Source organism: Gorilla gorilla, chromosome 4 (assembly GCF_029281585.2).
Source record: "Gorilla gorilla gorilla isolate KB3781 chromosome 4, NHGRI_mGorGor1-v2.1_pri, whole genome shotgun sequence".
NCBI classification, from domain to species: Eukaryota; Metazoa; Chordata; class Mammalia; order Primates; family Hominidae; genus Gorilla; species Gorilla gorilla.
The window spans coordinates 176,735,868-176,763,160 of NC_073228.2; the positions used below are offsets into that span (position 1 = coordinate 176,735,868).

Consider the following 27,293-nt stretch of genomic DNA (forward strand, 5'->3'; position numbering starts at 1 on the left):
TGGTGTCAATGTCATTTCCTCCAGGAAGCCCTCCAGGGTGTCTACCTCGATAACCCCTGTTAACCATGCCCATGGTAGCATGCTCCATTTACCAGGTATGCCTTGTCCTTCTTTAGATGTTCCTTGAGGCCAACCTGGTTTCCCACTGTCCTCAGAGAAAAGGTGAGATGTGGTTTTCAGCCCCACTCTACAGCAGCCCGCCCCACTGCCCGGAGGAGGGTTTTCTTCACATCTGCTATATGTTCTCTGCAGCAGACATGATGGGGGGCCCACAGCTCTGGGGCATCCCTGCCTGGACTCCTCTATGGGCCTTTCAGAGGACCTTGGGATCTCAGGAGAAACTTTCTGGGACCCAGAATCCATGTTCACTTGAATTTTCTGTGTGACTTCATGGAAAGAGTCCAGCTTAGTGTCAGACAGACCTGATTTCAGAGTTTAGCTTAGCCACTTACCAGCCGGGCAAGTTTTGGTGTCTTTCCAAGCCTTGATTTGCTCTTCTGTAAAATGGGCCCAATAATACATCATTAGGGGCATGAAATGAAATTATATGAAGGGGCCAGGATGGAGCAGCACATAGTAGGGGCTAGAGATGGGAAACAAGCTTGTGCCTACTGTGTGCCAGGCCCCTGCTGCCTCTTGCTCCCCACAAATCCGCTGGAGCCCCCTTTTACACATTGGTAGGGTTCCTAGACCAGGTGGTACCTGGCCGTCCCCCACAACCAGGGCCAGGCCTGGAGGTGGAGGTGTCCTGGGGACCATCCCCTCACTGCATTTTTCCACAGGTCCAGAACATCCACGGAGCTTTCAATGCTCTCGGGGGAGCAGACAGACTCACCTCCAACCGTATGTATCCCTGCTGGGAACAGCCTTCTGCTCCAAGATGCCCAGTACAGCAGGCAGGGAGGGGGAGGGCAGAGAGATGGGGGTGCCTGTCCAGCACCCACTCCAAGGCAGGGAGGCTGCTGCTCACACTCCATTCCCACAGCTAACCAGTGGGAAGGTGGACCCAGCCCCGTCCAGACCCAGACCCTGACGGAGAAGGAAGAAGGCTTGTCCCGGGGCACAGCAGACACACGCACGCAGTGGATACCAGCTATTACCATTATTGTTGCTGTCATCACAGCCACGTCATCATCCTTAGTTGAACTAATTACCTAAGATCCCACAGGGAGCTATGGCAGAACCAGGATCTGTTCTGCCTCCAGGTCGCACCGTGAGAACAGGTCTGTGGGTGGCCCAGTCAGCTCTGACCACATGGCTGCCTCCCCCACACCTCACTCTCCTCCTGCTCAGACTCCTCCCATCGACAGTGGCTCCTCCTAGAGTCCTCGCCCTCCTTAGCTCCCTGGCACCTTGGCCCAGATCAAAGAGAACAGCACATCTCCACACGCAGACAGGAGAGCATGCATACCTTTCGTGCACACCAACACACATGAGCTCACATGGCCCCAGACACGTGCACAGAATGGGCCCGGGAGGCCTGTCTGCTCAAGCAGACCCGCAGACCCACTGCTGCACAGGGTACCTGGATTTTTCTTATTTCCTCACCTGAGCTCACCTTTTAACCCACATCTTTTCTTATTATTTCCTGAAATGCGTTTGCTCTCCCATTGTCAGGGATCCAAGGCAAAGAAAACATCCCTCTGTGACCTGCCCCCCCGACAAATCGAACCTCATTTTTCTGTGTCCCTGTGAATCCTTGTCCCTAAGCAGAACTCACTTTTCTTTTTTTCCAAGGCATGGATTGCAGTTTACCGTCTGCTTTTTGTACTTGACCTTATTACATAGCCACGATTTTCTTACTTTCCAGTTGTAATGGGAGCACAGTTGTCCATCTTGCAGCTCTGCTGTGCTTTTTTTTTTTTTTTTTTTTTTTTGAGACAGAGTCTTCCTGTGTCACCCAGGTTGGAGTGCAGTGGCACAGTCTCGGCTCACTGCAACCTCAGCCTCCCGGGTTCAAGCAATTCTCCTGTCTCAGTCTCCCGAGCAGCTGGAATTACAGGTGCCCGCCACAATGCCCAGCTAATTTTCTGTATTTTTAGTTGAGACAGGGTTTCACCACGTTGGCCAGGCTGGTCTTGAACTCCTGACCTCAGGTGATCTGTCCCCACTCTGCTCTGCTTTTCTAAGTCATTGTCTTCTCACCGAAAGTGTCTGTCGTTTCCTGTGTTTCACTGTGGCAATAATGCCTCTGATGTGTACAGGGTTGGCGCTCTGTTACCCGATTGCTTTCCAGCTGTGTCTGGTTCCCATTCATGCTGCCTCCAGCAACGGATAAGTATACGGCAGCACCTCCTTATTTGAGTGCAAATGTCTGGTTGTAATAGAGGTAGATGATTCTTGGTGTGGTGCTGTGGTCATTGTCGTTTTGTGTCATGGTAACATGTCATCCGACGTCGGCCGTCCACAAATGTCTGCAGCTACAATGGACCCTCAGCTGCTGGACAGGAAAGAGGATCAAGCTAAGAAGGCCCAGAGTGTGCAAGCAGAGAGAGGGTGTGGACAGAAAACCTTGCCTTCTCCAGGGCTAGTGACGAAAGCTATCTCAGGCTGGCTTAAGTGGAGAGAAAAAAGCATGAGATCAAGCAATGGACAGCTGGGGAAGGGCTGGCTTTTATTTCCTCAGCTCCCAAGCTCAGTCCCTGGCACTGGGCCTTTGCCTTTGTAGGTCCCTCTGTGCCCAGGTCTTGCTATGGGGGTTGTTTCTTGGCATTAAGGTCTCAGTTCAAATGCCACCGTCTCCAAGAAGCCCTCACTGGTCACCCTATCTAAAGTAACCCTCACTCCTAAGGACAAACCTGTTTTTCCTTCCTAGCATAGACCACTCTCTGAAATCACCTTGCTCTCCCAGTCATCTGCTGCCCTTGGCTGTTGCACCAGCTATAACATAGCACTCTGCCTTGCCCACTGCTTTGTCCCCAGGACCCAGCCCTGTACCCAGGGTATAGTAGGTATATGATCGATGATAAGAGGCCTGGAGGCCACTGTGGAAGAGCTCCTGCCAGATGGTGGTGGAGTGCGGTCATGAGGACCTCGGCCTCCAGTGTCCGACTCCACTCTTTCCCAGCCCTGTGGTCTTGGGAAAGTCATTTAACTCTGCTAAGCCTCAGTTTCTGCATCTGTAAAGTGGGAAGAATCCTCTCCACCTTAAGCCTTGCTATGAGGATTAATGAGATGCGTGTACAGAGTTTAGTACACAGCCTGCCACATTGTGAGTGCTCAATAAATGTTGGCCGTTCTCTTCATTATCGTCAGCAGCTAACTTCAGGAACGAGATCCTCTAGGGCAGAATCTAAGGAGAAACTTTCCTATATCAAATTGTATCTTGTATTGTGGTACTGAATTGTTTAACTGGTCCTGAATGATATAACTGGGATGAAACCAGCTTGTCATGTATATGTATACACATAATATGGGCTGTCATATATATATATATGTGTGTGTGTGTGTGTGTGTGTGTGTGTGTGTGTATAAGTATACACACACATACATATATATGGGCTACTGGTTTTAAGAATGCAGATTCTGGGCCCCACTCCAGTGGCGGGGTAGGGATGAAATAAGATTGGCCATACGTTGGTAATTGCTGAAGTTGGGAAATGGGTACGTGGGAGTCCATTATACAATTCCCTATGTTTTAGGTTTGAATTTTTCTGTAAGAAGATTTTGCGGGTAGGGGAGGAGGGAGTGAGCCTGAAGGGAATGTGGGTCGGCCTAGACCAGGTTGGAGCCAGCAGTCTCTAGGAATGGTCAGCTCACAAGGAATCCACATGGGTGTAATTAACTGCAGTGTCTCCAGTGGGCATTTGGCAAATTGTATCAAAGGCCTTAAAAATGGTCATTGCCTTTGAGTCATCAATTGTACTCATAGGAGAGTAAGCTAAGGAAATAATTAAGAGAGTGTACAAAGATCTAGGAAAATAATGTTCATTAGGTCATTGTTTATAAAATTGAAAATGAGGAACCACGTCAGTGTCCAGCCATAGGGGGTTGACTGAGCATGGTAACTGCCCAAGATGAGCGAGGTGTGTCAGGACCTTACTGGCAGTCAGGCAGCAAAGATTTATTGAGCACCTACTATATGCCGGGCATTGGGCTAGGTTCTGGGGATAGAGAGATGAATAAAACAAACTCTGCGGAGCTTATGTTCTGTGTCTTAGACCTGAAAAGTTGATCACGATGTTCAGTTCTTAGAAAAAGATGGCTGGGCGCGGTGGCTAACGCCTGTAATCCCAGCACTTTGGGAGGCCGAGTCGGGTGGATCACGAGGTCAGGAGTTCAAGACTAGCCTGGCCAAGATGGTGAAACCCCATCTCTACTAAAAATACAAAAAATTAGCCATGCACGGTGGCAGGCGCCTGTAGTCCCAGCTACTCAGGAGGCTGAGGAAGGAGAATCACTTGAACCCGGAGGGTGGAGGTTGCAGTGAGCCGAGATTGTGCCACTGCACTCCAGCCTGGGTGACAGAGTGAAACTCCGTCTCAAAAAAAAAAAAAAAAAGATACAGTATGGTCCTATTTTAGGAAAATACAAATATATGTATAAACATGTCTGGCAGTTTATATGTGAGAATGTGAACCATAGTTTTCTGAGGATGGTGAATTTATGGTGATTTTTTGTTTTGTCCTTGGTGATCACCTGTGTTTTGTACAATTTTTTTTTTTTGAGATGGAGTCTCGCTCTGTTGCCCAGGCTGGAGTGCAGTGGCAGCTCACTGCAACCTCCACCTCCCGGGTTCAAGCGATTCTCCTGCCTCAGCCTCCCTAGTAGCCGGGACTACAGGTGTGTGCCACCAGGCTTGGCTAATTTTTGTATTTTTAGTAGAGATGGGGTTTCACCATGTTGGCCAGGTTGGTCTTGAACTCCTCACCTCAAGTGATCCTCCCACCTCGGCCTCCCTAAGTGCTGGGATTACAGGCATGAGCCACCACATCCGGCCTTGTACAAATTGTAACAAGAAATATTACAGGGGTGATTTTGATAAGGCACTCACTTTTTCATTCCTTCAAGTTTTTAACCTAGGACAATGGGCGTTTGGACACCACTATCAAGCGTGGTCTTGGGCTCTTGTTTTAAAAATGCAAATTCTGAGCTCCACCCTTGACCCATTTAGCGGGATGCTCCTGGAAAGAGGTCCAGGTGTCTTTTTATTCCAAATGATTCGACTGCTTCTGACATCTGAGAACCATTACAGGGTTGAACAGAGGGATGTTGGAGTCTTCATGGACTGGGCTCTGTGGCTGCAGGACTTTTCTCAGGTTTTCAGAGGAACCTACTCAAAACAATTCAAGAAGCACTTCCTTTGCTTACTGAGATACGGCTTTGGCAGGAAGGGGCAGGGAGGGAGTGTCAGGGCAGTGAATGCTGTCTGCATCCCCAGCCTTCTTACAGAAGAGGACTGACTCGACTCTGCGACCAGGCTTAGAACCCACAGGCCTAAATTTCTGTGTTATTTTAGCTCTGTAGTCCATGACCTGAGATTGTGGAAGGCCCATGAGCTTCCTGTAAGCATCCCAGAAGGCCCAGGAGAGTTCATACCTTTCCTGAGTGATATTTGGCAGCTCTGGGCCAGCATTCTATCAGCCCAGCATTGGACTCCAGTTTCCTCACGCTTATCAGCAGCTGATTCATCTGTGCTTTCATTCATGCCCCTGTCCAGTCATCCTTCCATCCGTTCATTCATTCAGTAAGCATTTGCCACGGTCCACTTGGTACCAGGCCCTGCACGGGGCTCTGGGGACAGAGATGAGTAAGGCTCCATCCCTGCCTTCAGCAGCTCCCCCATCCAGGAAGAACTGATCTGCTGTTGATTTCTTTCCCCATTTTCAGTTCATCAGTGCTTCATTGGTCCAGTTTTTCTGGTTGATAGGCTCTTTTCTTTTTAATACTGAAAACCTAGTTTGTTTTAAAAGTAAAACTATTCAGACAATGTCAGAGGATGTACAATGAAATGGGATCTTTCTCAAATCCTGCCTTCCTCCCCCGAAACTAAAGCTGCCTGTGGTTCCTTGGGCATCTTTCCAGATAATTCTCCTATATATTTACATTGATAGAGAGTGTCTCCTCCTCCCCCAATCCATGGACACATGTGTATCCTGTCCCATGACTTGGTTCTTTTCCCTGTTGGAGAATAGCTGCTCCTAGCACCCACACTTTTTTTTTTTTTTTTTAAGATGGAATCTTGCTCTGTCGCCCAGGCTGGAGTGCAGTGGCGTGATCTTAGCTCACTGCAACCTCTGCCTCCCCGGTTCAAGCGATTCTCCTGCCTCAGCCTCCTGAGTAGCTGGGATTACAGGCACCCGCCACCACGCCTGGCTAATTTTTGAATTTTTAGTAGAGACAGGGTTTCACCATCTTGGGCAGGCTGGTCTCGAACTCCTGACTGCGGATGATCCACCTGCCTCGGCCTCCCAAAGTGCTGGGATTACAGGCCTGAGCCACCGCACCCGGCCAACACTCTCTCATGGTTGCTCTATTGATGGACATTTGGGTTGTTTCTAGAATTTTAATAATGTGCACAGTGCAGGAGGAAACATCCTGATGGATAGAGTCTCCCATTTCCCGGTATCTAAGGGGAGAAGATGAAGAGCAGTTGGTTGGTGGTAAAACTGGGGAATGAGCCCCCTGCCGTGCCCAGGGAATTTAGGCTTAGGATTGAAATGACATAGAGCTGTCAGCGGGCAGTGCCCGTCCCCCCGCTTCATTCTGCTGTGTCCTTCCCGCAGCCCTGGCCTCCCACGACTACATCCTGAAGATTGTGCCCACGGTTTATGAGGACAAGAGTGGCAAGCAGCGGTACTCCTACCAGTACACGGTGGCCAACAAGGTGCGCGGGCAGTGGCTGGGCCGAGCTATGTGCGGCGGCGCCCTCTGCTGACGGAGAGCAGAGACGACAGGCGGCTGCACCGACGCACTTTCTTGTTCCTTTCTGGGGAGGCCTTTCCTGGGGGTCAGCTTGGGCCAGGCGCTGTCTCTGGGTAAAATTGAAAGGCCCAGTCCCTGCCATGTGGCAGTCTCAGAGTCAAGGAGAACAGATCTAACCAGGAGATAGGGTGTGATGCGTTTGACAAAGAGCAGGTAGTCTCTGTCCTACAAAGGTCCTGGGGTTGCAGGTCTCAAACAGCCCTGCATCTGGTCCGAGTCTTTTAGACACAGACCCCTGGGTACCCAACACAGACAGACACTCCTGCTCTCAGGGCACAGGCACTTTACCCAAACTCATGAGGCTGCTGAGTCACACCAAGATGGCTGTTGATTAATTTGCTGTTGATTGACAGGGGTGTCCCCAGGACCCCAACACTCAAAGTCGTGGAGAAGACGCCAGGCCTTAGTGGGCAGCAGAGCATGGTCAGAGTCTGCAGAGTGGGATGACCCAGCAATTAGTGGTCTCAAGACAAGACAGCCTTGGGCTTCCCCGGGGGTATCCCACCAATGGGACATGAATACTTGAAACCTGTTGGTTGAAACGCCCCTGCTAGACCCTGGTGGATGGGTTTTTCCCACTTACCACCAGGACTGTCCTTTTTCTTCTGTTCCAAGGCTGCCCAAACCCCTTATAAGTGATACCTGTTTAGCTCAGTTAATTATAACAATAGTAGGAGGCATAGCTGTCACTCATTGAGTACTTCCTGGGGGCTAGACATGCTAAGCTCTCCTCTTCCGTCTTCTCAATCATCATGACAGCTCTGATGTTGAGACTGTTATTGAGCCCATTTTGTTGATTTGGCCATTGAGGCACTGAGAGGTGGTTGTAGAGCTATAAAGTGGCGGAGTGGGGATTAGAACAGGTTTTCCTTGGGCTCCAGAGCTTGGCTTCTTGATCACCTCACGCCTCAGTCTGAGGAAGGGGCTGTGAGTCTGCCCACCTGGGAGCTGCTCTCTGTCCAATGACTTAGTCCCTCTGTTCTGACTCACCCTAAATTGATGTTCCCGGGAGCCCTGTTTCTTTTATTCACTGTTTCACGGGGGGCATCTCATTGTAACCCTCACGTGCTCATAGCAGCTAACAGATGGAAAAGCACAGATGCAAGCTCAGGACCACGCTGCAGTTCAAATTCCAGCTCAGTCATTCACTAGCTATTGACCCGGGACATGTCACATAGCCACTGTGTGCCTCAGTTTACTCATTCATAAAATGGAGATGATACTTTATAAGAGTGCTGTCACATGAGGCAATGTTTTCAAAAATGCCTAGCCCACCAAAAAAAAAAAGCCTTTAGGTAAGTGATACTGACTGCTGCTATTTTTCACTCTTTTTCTCTGTCCCTCAGCTCTGGGTTGTGACCCAGACAGTCACCCTGCCCCAGCAGCTCTCCTGGAGAAAGCTGGTCTTCCCTTGCGCAAAGCTCCTTTTCCCAATGCTTTGGCAAAGCCCAGCAGCCAGATACAGCTTGCTTAGCTTCTCTATGGCTACAGCCACACTCTGCCCTGGGAGCAGGCAGCAGCAACCCAGCGGGAGGTGAGGGCTCAGTGTTACTTACCCCCAGAGCGGCCTGGGCTCCTCAGGCTCAGCATGTGGGGTTGGGAGTACCCCAGTGGTTCAATTTGGCCTCCAGTTGTTGCAGACTTTAGCACCTTGAAGTGCCCAAACTGGAGAGATCCCAGGGGTCATCATCCCAGGCCCATCCGTGTTTAGATGGGGAAGCCAAGTCCCTGAGGGAGGGAGGGGCTGGCCCAAGGATGCACTGTTAGCTCAGCCTCTTAGTATCCTTAGTCCCTGCTGTGTGCATTCTCAGGAAGGTTGGTGGCAGGGCGGGGCCTTCTGGCTTTGCAGTTCAGTCTATTCCTCTGAAGAAGCTAGCCCACTCCCCACATGGCATTTACACCCACCACACACACACACACTGGGACTCCTGCTTATTCATCATGTGTGGCTCAGAATGTCCCCTCCCCAGTCTCCCAGATGCCGCCTGGGAGAATGGGTCATTCATTCATTCCCCTCAACACTCCATGTCCATCTATCCCACATGCGTGATATCGCAGTGTTAGGGATATTCTTATATCTTCCTCCTTCTGCAGACTGTGACTCCCTCTGGGGAAAGGGCAGGACTTGCTCACCTCGGGGTCCCCAGCAGCCAGCCATGGGCCACCACAGTGGAGGCGTTCAGCAAACCATTGTTGAATAAATGAATGGATTTCGCGTGGCCCAGAGGTTGAAGGAGGCAATAGCCAAAAATTGCACTTTTCCTTTTACAGCTCTGCTTTCTAATTTATTTTCTGATTCTGGTCCTGCTTGCAGCTCACATGGTCAATTTCTAAACAACCAAGGGGGTCAAAAATGCCCAGCTGTGCACGGCAGAGTTTAGGGCCTCCAGGGGAAGGGATGTGAGAGAGGGAGTGGGGGAGTCTGGCTTCGTGGGGCAGAGAGGGAGGAAAGTCCTTTCTGGAGGGTTGCTGGGGGGCCCTCTGCAATCCAGTCCCCGCCCACCCTGAGACACAGTTTGTACTTCTGATTCTTATATCCTCTACCCCAGGAATACGTTGCCTACAGCCACACGGGCCGCATCATCCCTGCAATCTGGTTCCGCTACGACCTCAGCCCCATCACGGTCAAGTACACAGAGAGACGGCAGCCGCTGTACAGATTCATCACCACGGTGAGTGGCCTGGGGCAGTGGGTGGGGCCCTGAGCCAGCCACCCTGCGCCTGCTCTGGGCCCCTTTCCTTGGCACCCCTCACCTGTTCTCGCTGAAACAGGAGGCAGCCTGCAGGGCTAGGGGCTCTGGCTGGGCACAGGAGGCTTCGACCCCAAGGATGCTGAGAAATGTTGTCAGAAACACATCAGTATCAGTGACGTTTTGTCTAGAAAGTATTTTCCAGAGGGGAATGCCCTGAAATCCATTTAATTCCTGAAGCAAATCTCCATATGGTTCCACTAGATGTTTAGGATTTTCTCCAGCTTTTTATTGTTATGGAAATTATTCTTAGCAGAGTTTATCCTTTAATGTGTAAATTTTGCACCAAAGATTTAACTCATTTTTTTTCCAGGTCTAATTTCCAGTTATAGCTGCTGATAGGGTCCGATTTTTCCCTTTCCTTCCTCTCTGTTCTCTTTTTTGCCATGGTCTCTACCACATCCAGTTTTCTCTAGGGCAGCTTCAAGCTGATGTTAGTTTTCCTTTATGCTGATTATTTCTATCATGTCTACTGTTTCCTGGCCTCCCATTCAGAAGGTCCTTGGGGTCAGAACAGGAGGGTCAGGGTGCCCTTCTTTACCCAAGAGGCCCAGGAGGTACTGAAGAAGCCAGAGTTAGCTGAGGTGGAAGAGACAGGGTGGCTATCCCTACTTCACAGATTTGGAAACTGAGACCTAAAGGTAAATATGGCATTGGGAGGCCCTTATGCTTCTGTACTTCTTCATGCTTGTAATGATGGTTCAAGATCAAGGGCCTTGGCTCTTTCATTTCCCGCAATAACTAGGTCAGTATTAGTCAGGACTCTGTTACCGAAGATCCAGAACCAGACCTTGAGCTGGCCTGAGGAGTAGAAGGCCTCAGGCATGGTTGGATCCAGCCTCAAACATTGCCAGGAGTAGGTCTCTATCTTCGGATCTGCTTTCCGCTATACTGGCTTCATCTTCAAGTAGAATTTACCAGTAGAAATGGCCTCTTTCTCAGTCATTCTAACCAAGTCCTAGATAGGACAGAGCTCTCACTGGCCCAGCTCAGGCCTCATGCCATCCTTGTGGCCTGGGAAATCAAATGCTCTGGTTGGCCAGGCTTAGGCCCTGTACCCTCTCTGGTGTCAACCCCATCCAAACCGCAGGGACACAGATTGTGAGGAATGAGGTTTCTCAAGAGAAAAGGCAGGGGCCAGCTACTGGAAGAGGAAAGAGTGGGTGCCAGGAGGCAGAACAGTGGGATGTTGTGACAGGGTCTCTGCCTTCTCATCTGTGAAGTAAGAACGATCATCTCTGTTCCTGCCACCTCCCAGGGCCTTGTGGGACTCAGAGGAGATTGTGAAAGGAGAAGCTGTTTGCAGATGTGAAAAGCCAAGTAGGACGGGGCACAGTGGCTCACACTTGTAGTCCCAGCAGTTTGGGAGGCTGAGGCGGGAGGATCACTTGAGGCCAGGAGTTTGAAACCAGCCTGGGCAACATTGTGAAGGCTTGTCTCTAAGAATCTTCTTAAAATAGCTGGATATGGTGGTGCATGCACCTGTAGTCCCAGCTACTTAGGAGGCTGAGGTGAGAGGATCACTTGAGCCCAGGATTTTAAGGTTAGAGTGAGTCATGATCATGCCACTTCACTCTAGCCTGGGCAACAGAGCGAGACCCTTTCTCTAAAAAACAAAAATCCCCAGAAAACAGACAGAGAGATACAAAGGGTGTCATAAGTCCGGTGCTCACATGAGCCTCAGAACAGTTTTTTGCTGTTCTCTTTGACCACATAAAAGTTAGAAACTCCTGTTCAACAAACGGCACATAACATAAAGCAAAAATCTCACACGCAGCCTGGGAAAAGATACTTGCCATCCATATGGGAAAGGGGTAGCCTTCAGAATTCATATGTAAAGAACTCCTACAGATCAGTAAGAAAAAGTTAACAACCAAAAAAAGCAGACAAGGCCAAGGACCAACTCTTCACAGAGGAGATGATATTGGCAGTGAAAAGATGCCCAAGTTCACTAGAAATTGGAGGGATGGGATTTAAAACAAGACTCAATTCAGGCCAGACGTGGTAGCTCACACCTGTAATCCCAGCACTCTGGGAGGTGGAAGCAGGAGGATGACTTGAGGCCAGGAGTTTGAAACCAGCCTGGTCACCGCAGCAAGACCCCCTCCCTACAAAAGAAAAGTTAAAAAATTAGCTAGACATAGTGGCGCATGCCTGTAGTTTCAGCTAGTTGGGAGGCTGAGGTGGGAGGATTGCTTGAGTGTGGGAGGTTGACACTGCAGTGAGCCATGATGGTGCCACTGCACTCCAGCCTGGGCAACAGAGTGAGACCCGGTCTCAGAAAAATAAAAAAATTAAAAGACCCAATTGAATCCTATTGGACTGACAGAAATTGAAAACTTGCCCGGCTCACACCTGTAATTCCAGCACTTTGGGAGGCCGAGGCGGGCAGATCACCTGAGGTCAGGAGTTCAAGACCAGCCTAGCCAACATGGCAAAACACTACTAAAAATACAAAAATTAGCGGGGCATGGTGGTGGGCGCCTGTAATCCCAGCTACTTGGGAGGCTGAGGTGGGAGAATTACTTGAACCTGGGAGGGAGAGGTTGCGGTGAGCCAGGATCACTCCAGTGCACTCCAGCCTGGGCAACAGAGTGAGACTCCGTCTCAAAAAAAAAAAAAAAAAAAAAAGAAAGAAATTGAAAACCTGCTACTACAAAGATTGGGAAGATGTGAAGCCCTGGGAACCCACATGTGCTATTGGTGTGCAGGGACATGGGTACAGCTACCCTGAGGGGAGATGCACAAACCCCAGGACCCGAAAAATCAGGGGATTTGTGAGCAAATGATTTAACCCAAGACCCCGCAGGGTAGCACACCCCAAGTGGGTCTTGGTGCTGATTCTTACTGCAGCTCTCCTACTCCACACCCACGATAAGCCACACACAAAGATACAAGTAGGTTCCCTGGTGCCTCCATGAAGGTCTAGACCACTCCTCAGAGGCCCTAGGGTCTGTAGCATTCACTATAGCAGAGAAACCCCCTCCAGCCATGCCTCACAGTAGGGTTCAGAAGGCTCTTTTCTGTCCCCATTTCTGTTTGCTCCTGTATGGAAAGCAGCTGAGACTCTGGGCATTACAATCATTTGGCAATGGCCGGGCACGGTGGCTTATGCCTGTAATCCCAGCACTTTGGGAGGCCGAGGCGGGGGATCACTTGAGGTCAGGAGTTCAAGACCAGCCTGGCCAACATGGCAAAACCTCGTCTCTAGTGAAAATACAAAAATTAGCTGAGCATGGGGGGTGGGCACTTGTAGTCCCAGCTACTCGGGAGGCTGAGGCCGGAGAATCCTTTGAACCCAGAAGGCGGACGTTGCAGTGAGCTGAGCTGATGCCACTGCACTCCATCCTGGGTACCAGAGCGAGACTCTATCTCAAAAAAAAAAAGAAATCGGCCGGGCACGGTGGCTCACGCCTGTAATCCCAGCACTTTGGGAGGCTGAGGTGGGCGGATCACCAGGTCAGGAGTTTGAGACCAGCCTGACCAACATTGTGAAACCCCATCTCCACTAAAAGTACAAAAAATTAGCCGGGCATGGTGGCACATGCTTGTAGTCCCAGCTGCTTGGGAGGGTGAGGCAGGAGAATTGCTTGAACCTGGCAGGCATAGGTTGCAGTGAGCCGAGATCACACCACTGCACTCGGGTCTGGGCGATAGAGTGAGACTCCATCTCAAAAAAAAAAAAAGAAAAAAGAAACGAAATCACTTGGCAAGTGGCTGAGAAATGAAGCGACTTCATTTATTCACTTAACATTTGCTAGAATTCACTATGTTCCGGCCCCTGTAGCAGGCACCAGGGTTAGCTGAATCATACACAGTCCCTGCCTTGAAGGAGCCCCCTGCTGAAGGGGCAGATGAGTGAGCACAGGGAGCTGTGACCGGCTCTAGTGGAGATGTGCGCCAGACACTGCAGGCAAACAAGAGGGCGCCATCCCCTTTGTTTGGGAAGCTCTAAGAATGGAACCCTGTGATGGGCCTTGAACTGAGGCGGAAGGGCCCAGGAAAGGGAATGCTATGCGCAGAGGTGCCCAGTATAACATGTGCTATGAAGGCCATGCCACCCCCTTTGGCAGGTGACGAACTCCCCAGTGAGCCGCTGACCTTCTGAGAGCAGGAGGCTCCAAGAAGCCACGGGGAAGACCCTTCCTTCGTCAGTGACCCAATGCCTCTATGACTCCTCCTTCTCTTCCTGTCCTTGGCCACCAGCCTGTCCTCCATTTCTGCCCCATCCACCTCTGCTCAAGCGTGGGCTGGCAAAGCCCTGGGCTTGTGGGCCACACTGCTGCAGGGAACCTCCTGACATCATTAGCCTGGTGGTTCTTCTGAAGGCCCTGTGCCACCACCTTGGTTGCCATGGTAACCGTGGGGTCAGCTCTGAAGGAGCCAGCCGGCCGGCTGTCCCTGGCAGATGGCGTCATTGTGGAGCTTCAAAGGCCCTTGTCACAGGGCAGCAGATGTGGGGATGACGCCAGCACTCAGACACACACGTACACACACGGCACAAAGATCCCTGGGAGCCCTTGGAGGGCGGGGTGGGGCCGGGATGGAAGTGGAGGCACCTGCTGTGGCTTCTCTTTCTCTCTTTTTAAAATCAAACACTTGCGTGCAAAGCCCCTAAACGGCAAATGGGGGCCTCTGCAAATAGCTCCTTAGAGGGGCTGCAGATGAAGAGGGGCTTAGGTCAGGATGTCGTCATGTGGCGGCTGCGGGGCTGGGAGGCAGCTGTGGGTGGGCTGGAGGGAGGGAGGGTAGAGGCAGGTGGGGCCTCCCAGCTGCATTGCCAAGTGTTTAGTACCTGACTGCTTCCAGGTTGCCCCCTCCAGGATCTCATTGTCCCAAAAGGGCTTGTTTATCCCTAGCCTACAACAGTTTTTCCTCCTGGAAGTCTTTAGCCAGGCTTCTTGGAGCTCCTCTCTCTCGGCACATGGGGCACCTTGCTCAGAGCGATGCTCTGTGCTATATCAGAACATTCCAGCGCCAAGGGAATAAACAGATCGTGTTTGACGACATGCAAGTAATCCCCTCCAAAGTGCTCCCCTCCCACACACACATTTGTCCTCTGCCACTTGCTGTAGCTCCCTTTTTGAGATTGAGATTGCCTTCAAGTGGGTTGTGGTGACAGACTGGATGGCTTCAGAGGTGTCAGATCTCTTTCCTTGCATGGTTTATTTTATTTTGGAGGAACAGCCAGAAGTCACAAAGTGCCAGTTGGGCCAGTATGGCCGGGATGGTTTTTGCCCACCAAGAAGTACCGGATGGCGATGACACCCTCCCATTGCGTGCTACTCAAAACCTGTCATTCTTGAAGAGTTGCGCAGCTCACTTAAGTGGTGCTCAGGGCCCTTGGCCAGGGCTTAACCTGGGTCTGAGAGAGAGTTGCTACAGGGAGCCCCACCCACAGACGTTCCTCTCTGCTGCCCTCTTTCATGCTTTCTAACCTGGGGACTAATCCCCCAGACTTTAGATTGCCCTGCATGGTTGTCAGCCCTGATGATGACCTCCGGATCTGACTTACCTGTGTCCCCAGCATCCAGTGAAGGGCCTGGCCTGGACACAGGTGCTCAGAAATGTGTAAGAGGCAGCTGCCTAAAGAAGTGATCATATTTTCAGCTGGGTGCAGTGGCTCACACCTGTAATTCCAGCACTTTGGGAGGCCAAGGTGGGCAGATCGCCTGAGGCTAAGAGTTCAAGACCAGCCTGGCCAACATGGCGAAACTTCGTCTCTACTAAAAATACAAAAAATTAGCCAGGTGTGGTGGTGCATGCCTGTAGTCCCAGCTACTGTGGAGGCTGAGGAAGTTGGAGGCTGAGACAGGAGATCTTGGCAGTGAGCCAAGATCGTGCCACTGCACTCCAGCTCTGTCTCAAAAAAGAAAAAAAAAAGGTGATCATATTTTCCCTAGCCAGACAGGATGAGGGAAAAAAGTGATCATATAGCTACCCTTATTAAGCACCTACTATGTGCCAAGTAATTACATAGTTACCTCCTTTGGCCCTCCCAGCAACCTCTCAAGGTAGATGATTTTGTTCCTGTTTTGTAAATGGATTAAACTGAGGCTCAGAGAGGTGAAAAAACTCATCCAAGATCACACAGCCAGTAAATGGCAAGGCTTGGACCTGACCCCAGTGCCTGCCTCTGCAACATCCCCTACCCCCAGCACTGTCTCAGGAGCCTCTATCTTCCAAAACAAGGGCTGTCAGGGGTGTTGCAGCAACAAAGCCCCCAGAAGTCATAGAACTCTTGGTAGGACAGACATCAGGATCATTTGATACAGTGACTTTCATCCTGGGAATCAGGAAGAACTATTAGAGCAGGAAACAAAGTTTTATTGTGAATATGCATGGTGAAATCACAGCTTCACACAAACCATTAAAAAAGCCAACGTCCATCTAAGGCAGATTGGCTGATAGTTTGCAAGTTTTCCTGCCCATATCAAACACCTTTTGTTCATCTGTTTAGGCTTCTGCAAACATTTGCCAGAAACTAAGGCAGCCAAGTGCTGGGGGCAGGGAAGAGGGCAGGGGCATTAAGAAGAATTGACAAGGCCGGGCGCAGTGGCTCACGCCTGTAATCCCAGCACTTTGGGAGGCCGAGGTGGGCGGATCACAAGGTCAGGAGTTTGAGACCAGCCTGACTAACATGGTGAAACCCTGTCTCTACTAAAAATACAAAACTTAGCCAGGCATGGTGGTGCACACCTTTAATCTCAACTACGTGGGATGCTGAGGCAGGAGAATCGCTTGAACCAGGAGGCTGCAGTGAGCCGAGATCGTGCCATTGCACTCTAGCCTGGGCGACAGAGCAAGACTCCGTCTCAAAAAATAATAATAATAAAAAATAAAAAAAAGAATTGACAAGAGACAAACTTCAAACTCAGAAGGTTCTACCCACTAAGATGATGTGAGTTGGAAAAATGACCATCTTGGCCCTGGGGTGGCAGGAGAGCCTTCCCAGCTCCCATCTACCGCCTCGGTTCTCTCCTCTCTGCCCCCGCTACCCTGCTCAGGGTTCCATCGGTGTCTCTCTTCCCTGGACCACGAGCTCCAGGTTTAGTCATCTCTGGTCTCCAGATCCAGTGCATCAATGTGGGTAATAAATAGGTGCCAAACAATGAGCAAATAGAAGAAGAGGTGTACGCCTTGGTCCACCCCCGACCAAGAAGATTGCTGTTACTGGAGGGACAGAACAGAACCCATATTAGGAGCTGGCGATTCAGGTCTGGAAATGTGCAAAACGCTTCGGTTCAGATCCTTCCATGGTATTCCGAGCTGAACTAGATCTTCAAGAAGGTGTTCCAGAGACAGATTGCTCCAAACTGGGTCTGTGCACAGAGAGGGGTCTCCTGGCGCGTGCGTTCCCAGAGCAGGTTCGGAGGCGGAAGAGGAACGTGAGACCGAGTGGGCTCCATTTTGCACACCAGCCTGGTTTTTATAGTTGCAGAGCTTCTGACTTCCAACACTTTGCTGACGGGGACCCCTTACGTCAGGATATTTGCTACGTAAACCTTAACAGAATTGAGAAGACAGATTCCCTGCATGGAAGCTATCTGTACATGAAGAGAGGGGCTAGGAAGAGTCTTCCGGCTGGGAATGAGGCCAGGTGGGCTAACAGAAAAAGCAGGCCCTTTGCAGCCTCCCAAACCTGGCTTCTAGTGATCCTTGCTTACTCGGTAGCCCTGTGACTGTGGACAAGTCATTCCCTCTCTGACCCTCTGTGTCCTTGTCTGTGAAATGAGGGTCACCTAGCAGTGGCAAGGATTGAATGAGAAAAGAGAAGGTGCCATCTCAGACCCAGCACATAATAGGTGCTCAACCAAAGTGAGGTTCTTTCGAGGTGGGGTGGATGGGTATTTTGCAGCCCATAGGAATTGTAAAAATGTCAGCGGGAGGCCTCTCCCCAGGCCCCCGGAGCTCTGGAAGGCCTGATACCACACTCTCTCCTCCCCCACCCCCAGCCTTTCCAGGGCCCAGTCAACCACTTCCCTTCCCTGACTACACCCCCCACCTCTGCCTCCTCCACGACTTTGGTGTTCTCATCCCCGGCTCCAGCCTGTCTGCCGCTGCTGGAGCCTGATGAGACTCCAATTCATTATTTATTTCCTCATGCGGCGCCTCCTCCACACGCTTTTAAAGCAGTGCTGACTGAACAGGGAAAGTGACTGAACAGTTCCTGGGCACTTAGGGTACAGCAGGCAGCTGGACAGTGTCATCCCGGTCCCTGCAGTGGGCCCCATTCTACAGATGGGGCAACTGAGGCTCAGAGAGGTAAACTGGCTTTCCCAGCCAGGGCCACAGAGCTGGGATTGGACCGCAGGAGTGTTTACTCCAAAGCCCACAATCTTGCCTCCCACGGTGGTGTGTGTATGGTGCTTCTCCATTGCACGCTATGGGAGAGTAATGGGGAGGGGAGTAATGATGCACTGGGAAGGCGTTCGTGCTGGTGGAAAAACAGGCATTTAGCTCCCCCTCCAGTGCGGCTGGAACACATCCTTCTCATATTATAAGGAATTAAGAACCATAATGAAAATGTAAGGGAAACACACACGCACCCCTTTTAAAGGTAGACAAGCTGACTTCGTTCTAGTCACAGTGGAAGGCCAAGAAGCTGATGGGACCCCTGGGAGGAAGTTGCTGGTGGGAACAGAGGGGCATTATCGGATGACGTCTGATGAATGCCACTTCCTGCACTGCCCTCAGACTCACTGGGGCCCAGGTATTGAATTGTCCTTGTTTTTGTTTCTGGAGCTGTGGCTGCTGCCCAGAGCAGTGGTGCATGCACTGGCCGAGGTGGCCCTCCCTGGCTCAGCGGCCCTGCTCCCTCATCCCCGACGGGGAAGATCCCACCCTAGGTTGTCTCTGAGCCTTGAGGCCTGGTTGGGAGATACAAGAGCGTGGCAGTGGCAAGGGACCAAGCCACTCTCAGTCAATGCCACCACAGTCCTAGGGGGTGAGGATTAGTCTTCCTTTTTTTTTTTTTCTGAGACAGAGTTTCACTCTTGTTGCCCAGGCTGGTGTGCAGTGGCGCGATCTTGGCTCACTGCAACCTCCACCTTCTGAGTTCAAGCAATTCTCCTGCCTCAGCCTCCTGAGTAGCTAGGATTACAGGCACCTGCCACCACGCTCAGCTAATTTTTGTATTTTTAGTAGAGACAGGGTTTCGCCTTGTTGGCCAGGCTGGTCTCGAACTCCCGACCTCAGGTAATCCACCCACCTCGGCCTCCCAAAGTGCTGGGATTACAGGCATGAGCCGCCGCACCCGGCCAGTCTTCCCATTTTTAAAAGCCAGAAAACTGAGGCACTGGGAGCTAGGGTGGCACAAGAGCACATGGATGGGAGGAGTCCAAGCCAATTCTGCCAGCCTCCAAAGCCCAGTCCCTCTATGGCATCGCTTTCCAGGTGCAGGGTCTCCAGGCACAGCAACTTAGTGGAGAGGGGCACCTGCTGCCTGCCCCGTCCGGGGTCTCCCCCTCCAGGCCCACCTTTTCATCAGCACTGCCTTCCCCACGCCCCTGGCTGACACCCCTGAGCGAGTCACCTTTGCCCCTGCCTTGGGTGTGGAACTCTGTGCCTTTCCTGGGTAGTCATTCATTCCCTCACTCTGGAACCCACCCATCGGCTCCTCATTCTTTCTCTCACTCACTCCTTTATTTATTCAACAAACACGTCTTGTGCACCTCCCATGTGGTCAGTTGTGTCTGCTATCTTCTCTCCCTTGGGCATTCAGGAAAATGAGAGTTTTCCCAATAGGCTTGAGGTGGTGAGATTCAGGGAGCTCCCTCACTGGCCAAAGGATGGAACCCACCTCTGGCCTAAGGTGCTTTGCCCCACAAGGATGTTCTTCATCACAGACACATCTTGGCAATTGCCTGAGGGAACAGGACACCCTGTCTGGGCCTCAGCTACCTGTTCTGTTGAATGGGTTGCTGTGTAACTTCAGAGGGCCTTAAGAGTGCGTGGGCCCCCCGCGGCCACAGAGAATCTGCCTGTGGTGCTGGGACACTCTTGCGGTCCTGTTCCTGTATGACTCGTCTTGCCTTCTGCTAAAAGTGCCAGAGAGAGAATGAAAGTTGAGACCCAAAGGCGTGCTCTGGAGAATAAGTAATATTTTACTGATTTTTCTGGTTAAAGTGGGTCTCAGGTTGAGACAATCCCATTTCTTAGCCATAAGGTTAGAGCCTTCCAGTGAACTGAAAGATAAAGATCAGGTTTCATTTACTGAGCATCTACTAGGTGCTAGGTGCTCCAGATGTATTTTCAGCAGAGCCGCAGGGGTTTTCTCGTTTTATTTTTATTTTTATGTATTTATTTTGGCAACAGAGTCTTGCTCTGTTACCTCGGCTGGAGTGCAGTGGCTGAATCTCGACTCACTGCAACCTCCACTTCCCAGGTTCAAGCAATTCTCATGCATCAGCCTCCCGAGTAGCTGGGATTACAGGCACCTGCCACCATGCCCAGCTAATTTTCGTATTTTCAGTAGAAACAGGGTTTCACCAAGTGACTAGGTTGGTCGCAATCTCCCGAGTTCACGTGATCCTCCTACCTTGGCCTCCCAAAGTGCAGGGGTTGCAGGCATGAGCCACTGCACCCGGCTGGCTTTCCCGTTTTATAGATGAAGAAACTGAGGCCCAGAAAGGCTCTCCCATGGCTAGAATTAGTAAGTGATGCCACGACGCAGCCTCCAAAGGCTGGGTGCTCTCTGCTGCCATGGCAGGAAAGCCGGGTGGACTCCCCAGCCCTCACCTCATGCCACCCTCACTATGTCCAGCAGGGAAGTGCACACCTCCCAGCCCCAGCTTTGTCCTGGACTCCCCTGGAGAGGCCCGGCTCTCCTCACTCCTCTGTGTGAACAGCAACAGGCTGTGGGAACTAAGTGTCACGACTGCAATTTGCTTTGTTTTCAGTTTCATTCATTAGTGTTCCTCCCAGGCCCCATCCCCACAGCCCAGGGAAATGCCAATCACCGTCTTCCCTCCTGCAGCGGCACCCCTGCCCTCCCCTCCGTGAGTTCCTGAGATCCCGCCAGCATCTCCTCCAGCTTCAGAATATCTGCTGTTGGATCCCATTGTTCCCACATCATCCCAGGAATCCTAAATGGCAAAGCCTGTCATCTTGCTGCCGCCCATGTAGGGCCTGAATTCCAAGGCAGACACCACCTGGCACAGCCTTGTGGCTGCATCTCCCCATGTTCCAGAAGGTATGATGACCTTCTAAGATGAGGGACAGCCATGACCAGCCACTTCCCTGAGCGAGTTCAGGTGTGAGAACGCCCTGGCACTGGGCATTTCTGAATCTTTCCATATGTCAGAATCCAGGAAGTGCCAGTCCTGGGAGCACCAGAACCCTCTCCTGTGACTCTACGTCACCTCATGCCAGTCACCTCCTACTGACTGCCAGTGTGTCAGGGAGGCCTGAGGGATGAGAGATAAAATAATGAAAGCAGGGCCATGGCAATGTGGGCCTGGCCACTAGAGTTCTCTCAGCAATTTTTTTTTTTTTAAAGTCACGGGGCCAGGCATGGTGGCTCACACCTGTAATCCCACCACTTTGGGGAGGCCGAGGCAGGCGGATCACTTGAGGTCAGGGGTTCGAGACTATCCTGGCCAACATGGTGAAACCCAGTCTCTACTAAAAATACAAAAACTAGCTGGGCATGGTGGTGGGCACCTGTAATCCCAGCTACTTGGGAGGCTGAGGCAGGAGAATGACTTGAACTCAGGAGTGGAGGTTGCAGTGGAGGAGTGCAGCCGAGGTCACCCCATTGCACTCCAATCTGGGCGACAAGAGTGAGACTCAATCTCAAAAAAAAAAAAAAAAAAAGACATGATCTTGCTCTGTCACCTAGGCTGGAGTGCAGTGGTGCAATCATAGCTCACTGCAGGCTTGACCTCCTGGGCTCAAATGATCCTCAGCCTCAGCCTCCAGAGTAGCTGGGACTACAGCCACCACACCTGTCCAATTTTTTTATTTTTTGTAGAGATGGGGATCTCACTGTTTTGCCCAGGCTGGGCTCAAGCTCCTGGACTCAAGCAACCCTTCCATCTCCCAAAGTGCTGAGATGACAGGCATGAGCCACTGTGCCCGGCTGAGTTATCTCAGCTTTGAGGAAACCTCCCTGGGATGTGTGAGGATTTCCCCTCCCCTCACCTCCTCAAGTGAACAGTGACCAGCCCCTTCAACAGATGCGGGGTGATGGGGGCACGTTGAGCAAAATCAGTAGATACTCATAGGTAGTCTGCCTCAGGGTTCCCCCTTAGCCTTCAGGCTTGCAGTCACTCACCCTGTGACTGAGCCAGTTGCATAGCAGTTTCCATGCCCCAGGGCCTCAGTTTCCCCTCAGGCGATGTGCTTTCCTGTGTACCTCAATACACACATTGTCTCCCTCTGGTCTGGGCCAGCCCCATGAAAGGAGAGTTGAGACTGGGTGCCAGGTGTCTGTGAGTCATAAGCATTTGGGTTCCAAATTGTGTGTAGATGAATACAGATGTGTTTTTTGTGTGTGTGTGTGTGTGTGTGTGTGTGTGTGTGTGGTTATTTTTTATTTTTTGCTTCATTGCACGTAAGTCACATTTTCCTATCTTCTGATCCAAGCTCTAAAAGCGTTTTGTGGTATAAAATCTCCCATCATCTGATCCACTCTACCGAAATAAACCAGCTCCCCTGCCGTCATCTTCCCTGAAAAGTCCCCCTGCGTCATGCTCTGAGGCCGGCAGGGAGGGGCCTTGCCCACTTAAAACACTTCACCATAATCCCCCCAGCGCCCCTGGTCCTCTCCACTCCCTGGGGGGCCGCTCTGGTTTCCTGGGCTGTTATTACTGGAGGACCAGCTGCTCCCCTGCCACCCATCCATACAGACCTGGTCTGTCCATCCTGGGCCTCACAGGCCCCCACTTAGCTCATCTCATGCAAATATCATTTAAAAAAATAAACACTGGTTTGATTCGCACTTCCCTCTCGCCTTTGCTATGTCTCCCAGCCTCCCACCACTGGGCACCAGTTCATCTATTAAGGTGTTCTTGGCTCCCAGAGTTCCCCAGAGGTTGCAGGTCAGTGGCTGGCCGTCCACCTGTGTTGCCTCTGGGGCTGCTAATGTCCTCTGGGGCCACACAACTGTTTATTTCTTCTGAGTCCTGTGGTCATTTAAATGCCCCTTAAATGTGGCATGGGGGAAAGAGTGAGTGCCACATGCGCTGTGTGACCTCGGACAAGTTACTTCCCTCTCTGTACCCCATGGGTACCTCAGTGAAGAGGCATCTCCTTCATGGGCTGTAGGGCTCCTGCTGCTCCGAGGCCTATGGCTGCTCCTAGGGTGGGAGGTGTTGGTTCTTATGAATGACATAAAGTAGATGCTCAAGAGGAAAATATGTTTAAAGTTTTCTTGCAAGGTCTGGAACAGTGGTTCATGCCTGTAATCCCAGCACTTTGGGGGGCTGAGACAGGTGGATCACTTGAGTCCAGGAGTTCGAGACCAGCCTGGGCAACATAGCGAGACCTCACCTCTACAAATTAAAAATTTAAAAAAATTAGCCAGGCATGGTGGCATCACCTGTAATCCTGGCTACCCCGGAGGCTGAGGCAGGAGAATCACTTGAGCCTGGGAGTTGGGGTCTGTGGTGAGCTATGATCACCCACTACACTGCAGCCTGGGTGACAGAGTGAGACCCTGTCCCTACAAATAAATAAGTTGCCTTGCAAACCTTCTGTGAACTTCATTTGTCTTCCATCATCCATGCTTTGATTCTCTGAAGTCATCAGAAGGCAATTTGTAGGCCATAACATTTTGAGTAAAACATAACGTTAGTTTGATTAGTCCCAAATGGTGTTCTGACAACTGCAAAGCTTTGTGATTCAATCAGGTGGGTGTTTTGTGCCTGAGAAGCAACAGGGTGTCACATTAAGAGCACAGACTCCAAAGTTTTGAACCCCTATTCAGCCACTTGCTGTGGCATTGGACGAGGGATTCAGGGTCTCTGTGCCTCAGTTTCTTTGGCTGTGAAATAGTCTAAGAATAGTACCTACTGCCTAGGGTTGAGCTGGGGATTCACTGGGGTGGTAGGCATGGAGCACTGTAACCCACCTGGCCCAGGGAAGGTGCTGCGTAAGTACTGTGTATTTTGTTGTGGTTAGTATATTATGATGTGGCAGACAGTTATGAAGTACAGACATAACAGGTGACATTCATTATCCCCCTGCTACCGCCGTTCTCAACCAGGGGCAATTTTGACCTCTGGGGACATTTGGCAATGTTCGGAGACATTGTGGTTGTCACAGCGTGGGGGAGGGGGGATGATTGGCATCTCCTGGGTAGAGGCCGGGGATGCTAAATCCTTCTGCAAAGGACAGCCCCTGTGGCAAAAAATTCTCTGGCCCCAAATGTCAATGGTGCCATTAGAAACCTTCCCCTGGCCAGGCACAGTGGCTCGTGCTTGTAATCCCAGCACTCTGGGAGGCCGAGGCAGGTGGAGCACGAGGTCAGGAGATCAAGACCATCCTGGCTAACACGGTGAAACCCCCCCACCCCGTCTCTACTAAAAATACAAAAAATTAGCTAGGCGCGGTGGCAGGCAGCTGTAGTCCCAGCTACTCGGGAGGCTGAGGCAGGAGAATGGCGTGAACCCGGGAGGCGGAGCTTGCAGTGAGCTGAGATCACGCCACTGCACTCCGGCCTGGGAGACAGAAAAAAAAAAAAAAAGAAAAAGAAAAAGAAACCTTGCTCTAATAGAAGCTTTCTGGTAGCACCAAAGGCCTCTCTGTCCTTTGTAGCACTTGCCTTGGTTATAATTTTGCATTTATTGGTATGATTATTTGCTTACTACCCATCAAGTCCCAGGATGCCATTTCTTGGCTGTGTGACCTTGGGCCCCTGGGACTGCCTTTCAGAACCTCCATTTCCTTCATCTGCAAATGGGATTGTAAATATGTGATCAATTCAGAGTTGAGGTTAAGACCACAGGCTCCAGGGTTAAGACGTACCTGTGTTCAAGTTGCATCTCTGCTAGTGGTGAACTTAGGCAAGTTACCTGATGAACCTCAGTTTCCTCCCCTGTGAAATGGGTCTAATAATTCCCTTCCTCATTCAGAGGGTGGATGTGGGAATTAAAGGAGCTCATAATGGTGAAAATTATTTTATTATTATTAAATCCACCATCCAACAACTGGTTTTCTTTGAGCCCTAAGTATGTTCCGGACTTGGTGACTATGTTGGGATATTATGGGCTTAACGGGCAATGTCTGCCTTGCAGAGCCATCATCTCATGATGTGGGAGGGGTCTGGCCTGGTGCATCCTCCAGCACTGACTTCTGACACTCCCACCCCACCCCTGCCCTCTTGCAGATCTGTGCCATCATTGGCGGGACCTTCACCGTCGCCGGCATCCTGGACTCATGCATCTTCACAGCCTCCGAGGCCTGGAAGAAGATCCAGCTGGGCAAGATGCATTGACGCCACACCCAGCCTAATGGCCGAGGACCCTGGGTATCGCCAGCCTTGCCTCCAGTGCCCTGTCTCCTTTGGCCCTCAATCTGGTCCCAAATCTGGCTGTGTCCCAAAGGGTGTGTGGGAAGTGGGGGGAAAGTAGAGGATGGCTCAATGTTTTGCAGCTACCTCTTTTCCCCGTGTTTCTTTTTAGACAAATTACACTGCCTGAAGTTGCAGTTCCCCTTTCCCTGGGGAGCCCCAAGAACAGAGTCAGGCAAGGGGTGGGGAGTCCAGGGATCTTCGGGACCCCTCCTAGGAGAGCTGCAGTCTCTTCCCTCAGGGGAACATCCCAGAATGCATATCGATCAGCTCTCAGCCAGGCTTCGACAATCTCGCAGCCCCCACTATGTGGACACATTAATGATTTGGTTTCTCCCCTGGGCAGCCAACCTGCCCCAGAGGCACCAGACCTGGGCTTTCAGCTTTGGGACCAGGCTGCCCAAAGGTACTCCTTTATACACCCGGCACCTTCCATGAAAGATGGTACTTCCCAAGCAAGCCCCTATGATTTGTCACTATAGATAGAACCCTGACTTCTGCCCCATCCCTTCTTGCCCAACCTAGAACCCAGGCCTCAAGTCTTTACCCCACCCCTTTCTTGTTCTTCCAAGAAGCAGATGCCCAGTTGCTCAGCAGCAGCGGTAGAGACTTGAATCTGCCCACCAGTCACAAGGCGGGCCACAGATTCCTCTTCCTCTCTTCTCCTCGTTCCTCTGAACCCTCCACCAATGTGCCTCAGCCTGTGTGCTGTGTGGCAACAGCATTTCTTGGTGAAGGGGCTGGTTCCCACTGCCAAGATCTCCCACCACTCTGCTGGGATCTGCAGTGGCAGGGAGTGGGGGTTGTGTGAAGGGGAAGTCATCTTTTGAGATCCAGATAGACATGGTTTGTGCACTTACGTCCAGATGGGAAGCATCCTTCCTGCAACCCTAAAATAATCATGCAGCCTCTCGGACGGACGCCATCGGTCCCAAGGCCTTAGGTGGAGGAAGCAAAGCAGGCCAGCCCTGTCCTGTCCGTGGACCTCTACCTTTTGGACTCCCTACGGGTGCAGAGCACTTGGGTTTCTCTACAGCCATCGTGGCCCACTTGATACTGTGCTCCTCCATCAGCTGGTCACATGCCAACACGTTCCCAGCCCCTGAGGCAGCTCCAGGGTGCCCCACCTGCTCCTGAGGTGGGTCCCTACCCTGCTGCTCCTCTTCATCCTTTCCCTTTTGTCCTGAAAGGGAGGAGCAATGGTCCAGGCATTAATTCCACCCAGGGAATTTTAGCTATGCCCTCATGTCCCAGGGAGAGAGCCACACGCCTGTTTTCCATTTATAGCAAGATTGTTTGCATACTTTTGTAATGAAGGGGAGTGTCCAGTGGAAGGATTTTTAAAATTATCTTATGGATAGCTCAAGTCTCTGCCATTTGTAATTTTTGGCTCTAAGCTCCAATTGGAGACGCTTCTCCTTGTGCATATGAGTTGACTGATGTTGTGAGTGTAAATGCATTTGGTTATTTCTGGTATCTGTGGCCACTTGGATGGATTTCTTTTTTTACATTCTGTTCCCCAGTTACAGGAAGGAGTCCCTTTGGTGTGTGAATATGTGTGCCTGTAGAGGGTGGGGCAGGGTGGGGTGGGGATGGAAATGTGTGGCATGCACATGAGTTGAAATTCTTTTATGCAATTTTTTGGAAAAAAAAAAAAAAACTCTGAGGACATAGGGGATGTCAGTTTCCTATGGAAGAGACACCTCTGACCCGTTATTCTTATAATCAAAATCTGAAGGGAAAAAAATGTTTTAGTTCTTTCCCCACTCATTGGGTTCAACTAGATTAAAAGGCTGATTTTCAGAAATATTATGGTGTGATTCTTTCTACCTTGACTGGGGCTGGGTGACCCAAAGGCTGGAATCACAGCCAGAATGGAATTCACTTCTAGAGGAGAGAAGGTAGAAGAGTTGAAAAGGAGATCTGTGAGGATGATCAGAAGGTCAAACCCCGGCCAGGCGCGGTGGCTCACGCCTGTAATCCCAGCACTTTGGGAGGCCGAGGTGGGCCAATCAGGAGGTCAGGAGATCGAGACCATCCTGGCTAACATGGAGAAACCCCGTCTCTACTAAAAATACAAAAAATGAGCCAGGTGTGGTGGCGGG

At 51.1% G+C, this 27,293-nt stretch overlaps 1 protein-coding gene across 1 annotated transcript in view; it reads left to right on the forward strand.

The window, feature by feature from the left end:
• The window catches only part of ERGIC1 (endoplasmic reticulum-golgi intermediate compartment 1), a 117,987-nt gene extending 90,992 nt beyond the window's left edge, over window positions 1–26,995 (forward strand). Inside the window, exons 7-10 of the mRNA XM_019027663.4 lie at window positions 783–843; window positions 6,726–6,826; window positions 9,474–9,596; window positions 25,006–26,995. Coding sequence (XP_018883208.1) covers window positions 783–843; window positions 6,726–6,826; window positions 9,474–9,596; window positions 25,006–25,113 — 393 coding nt within the window. The 3' untranslated portion in view covers window positions 25,114–26,995. The remainder of the gene's footprint in view (window positions 1–782; window positions 844–6,725; window positions 6,827–9,473; window positions 9,597–25,005) is intronic.
• The last annotated feature ends 298 nt before the right edge of the window (window positions 26,996–27,293 follow it).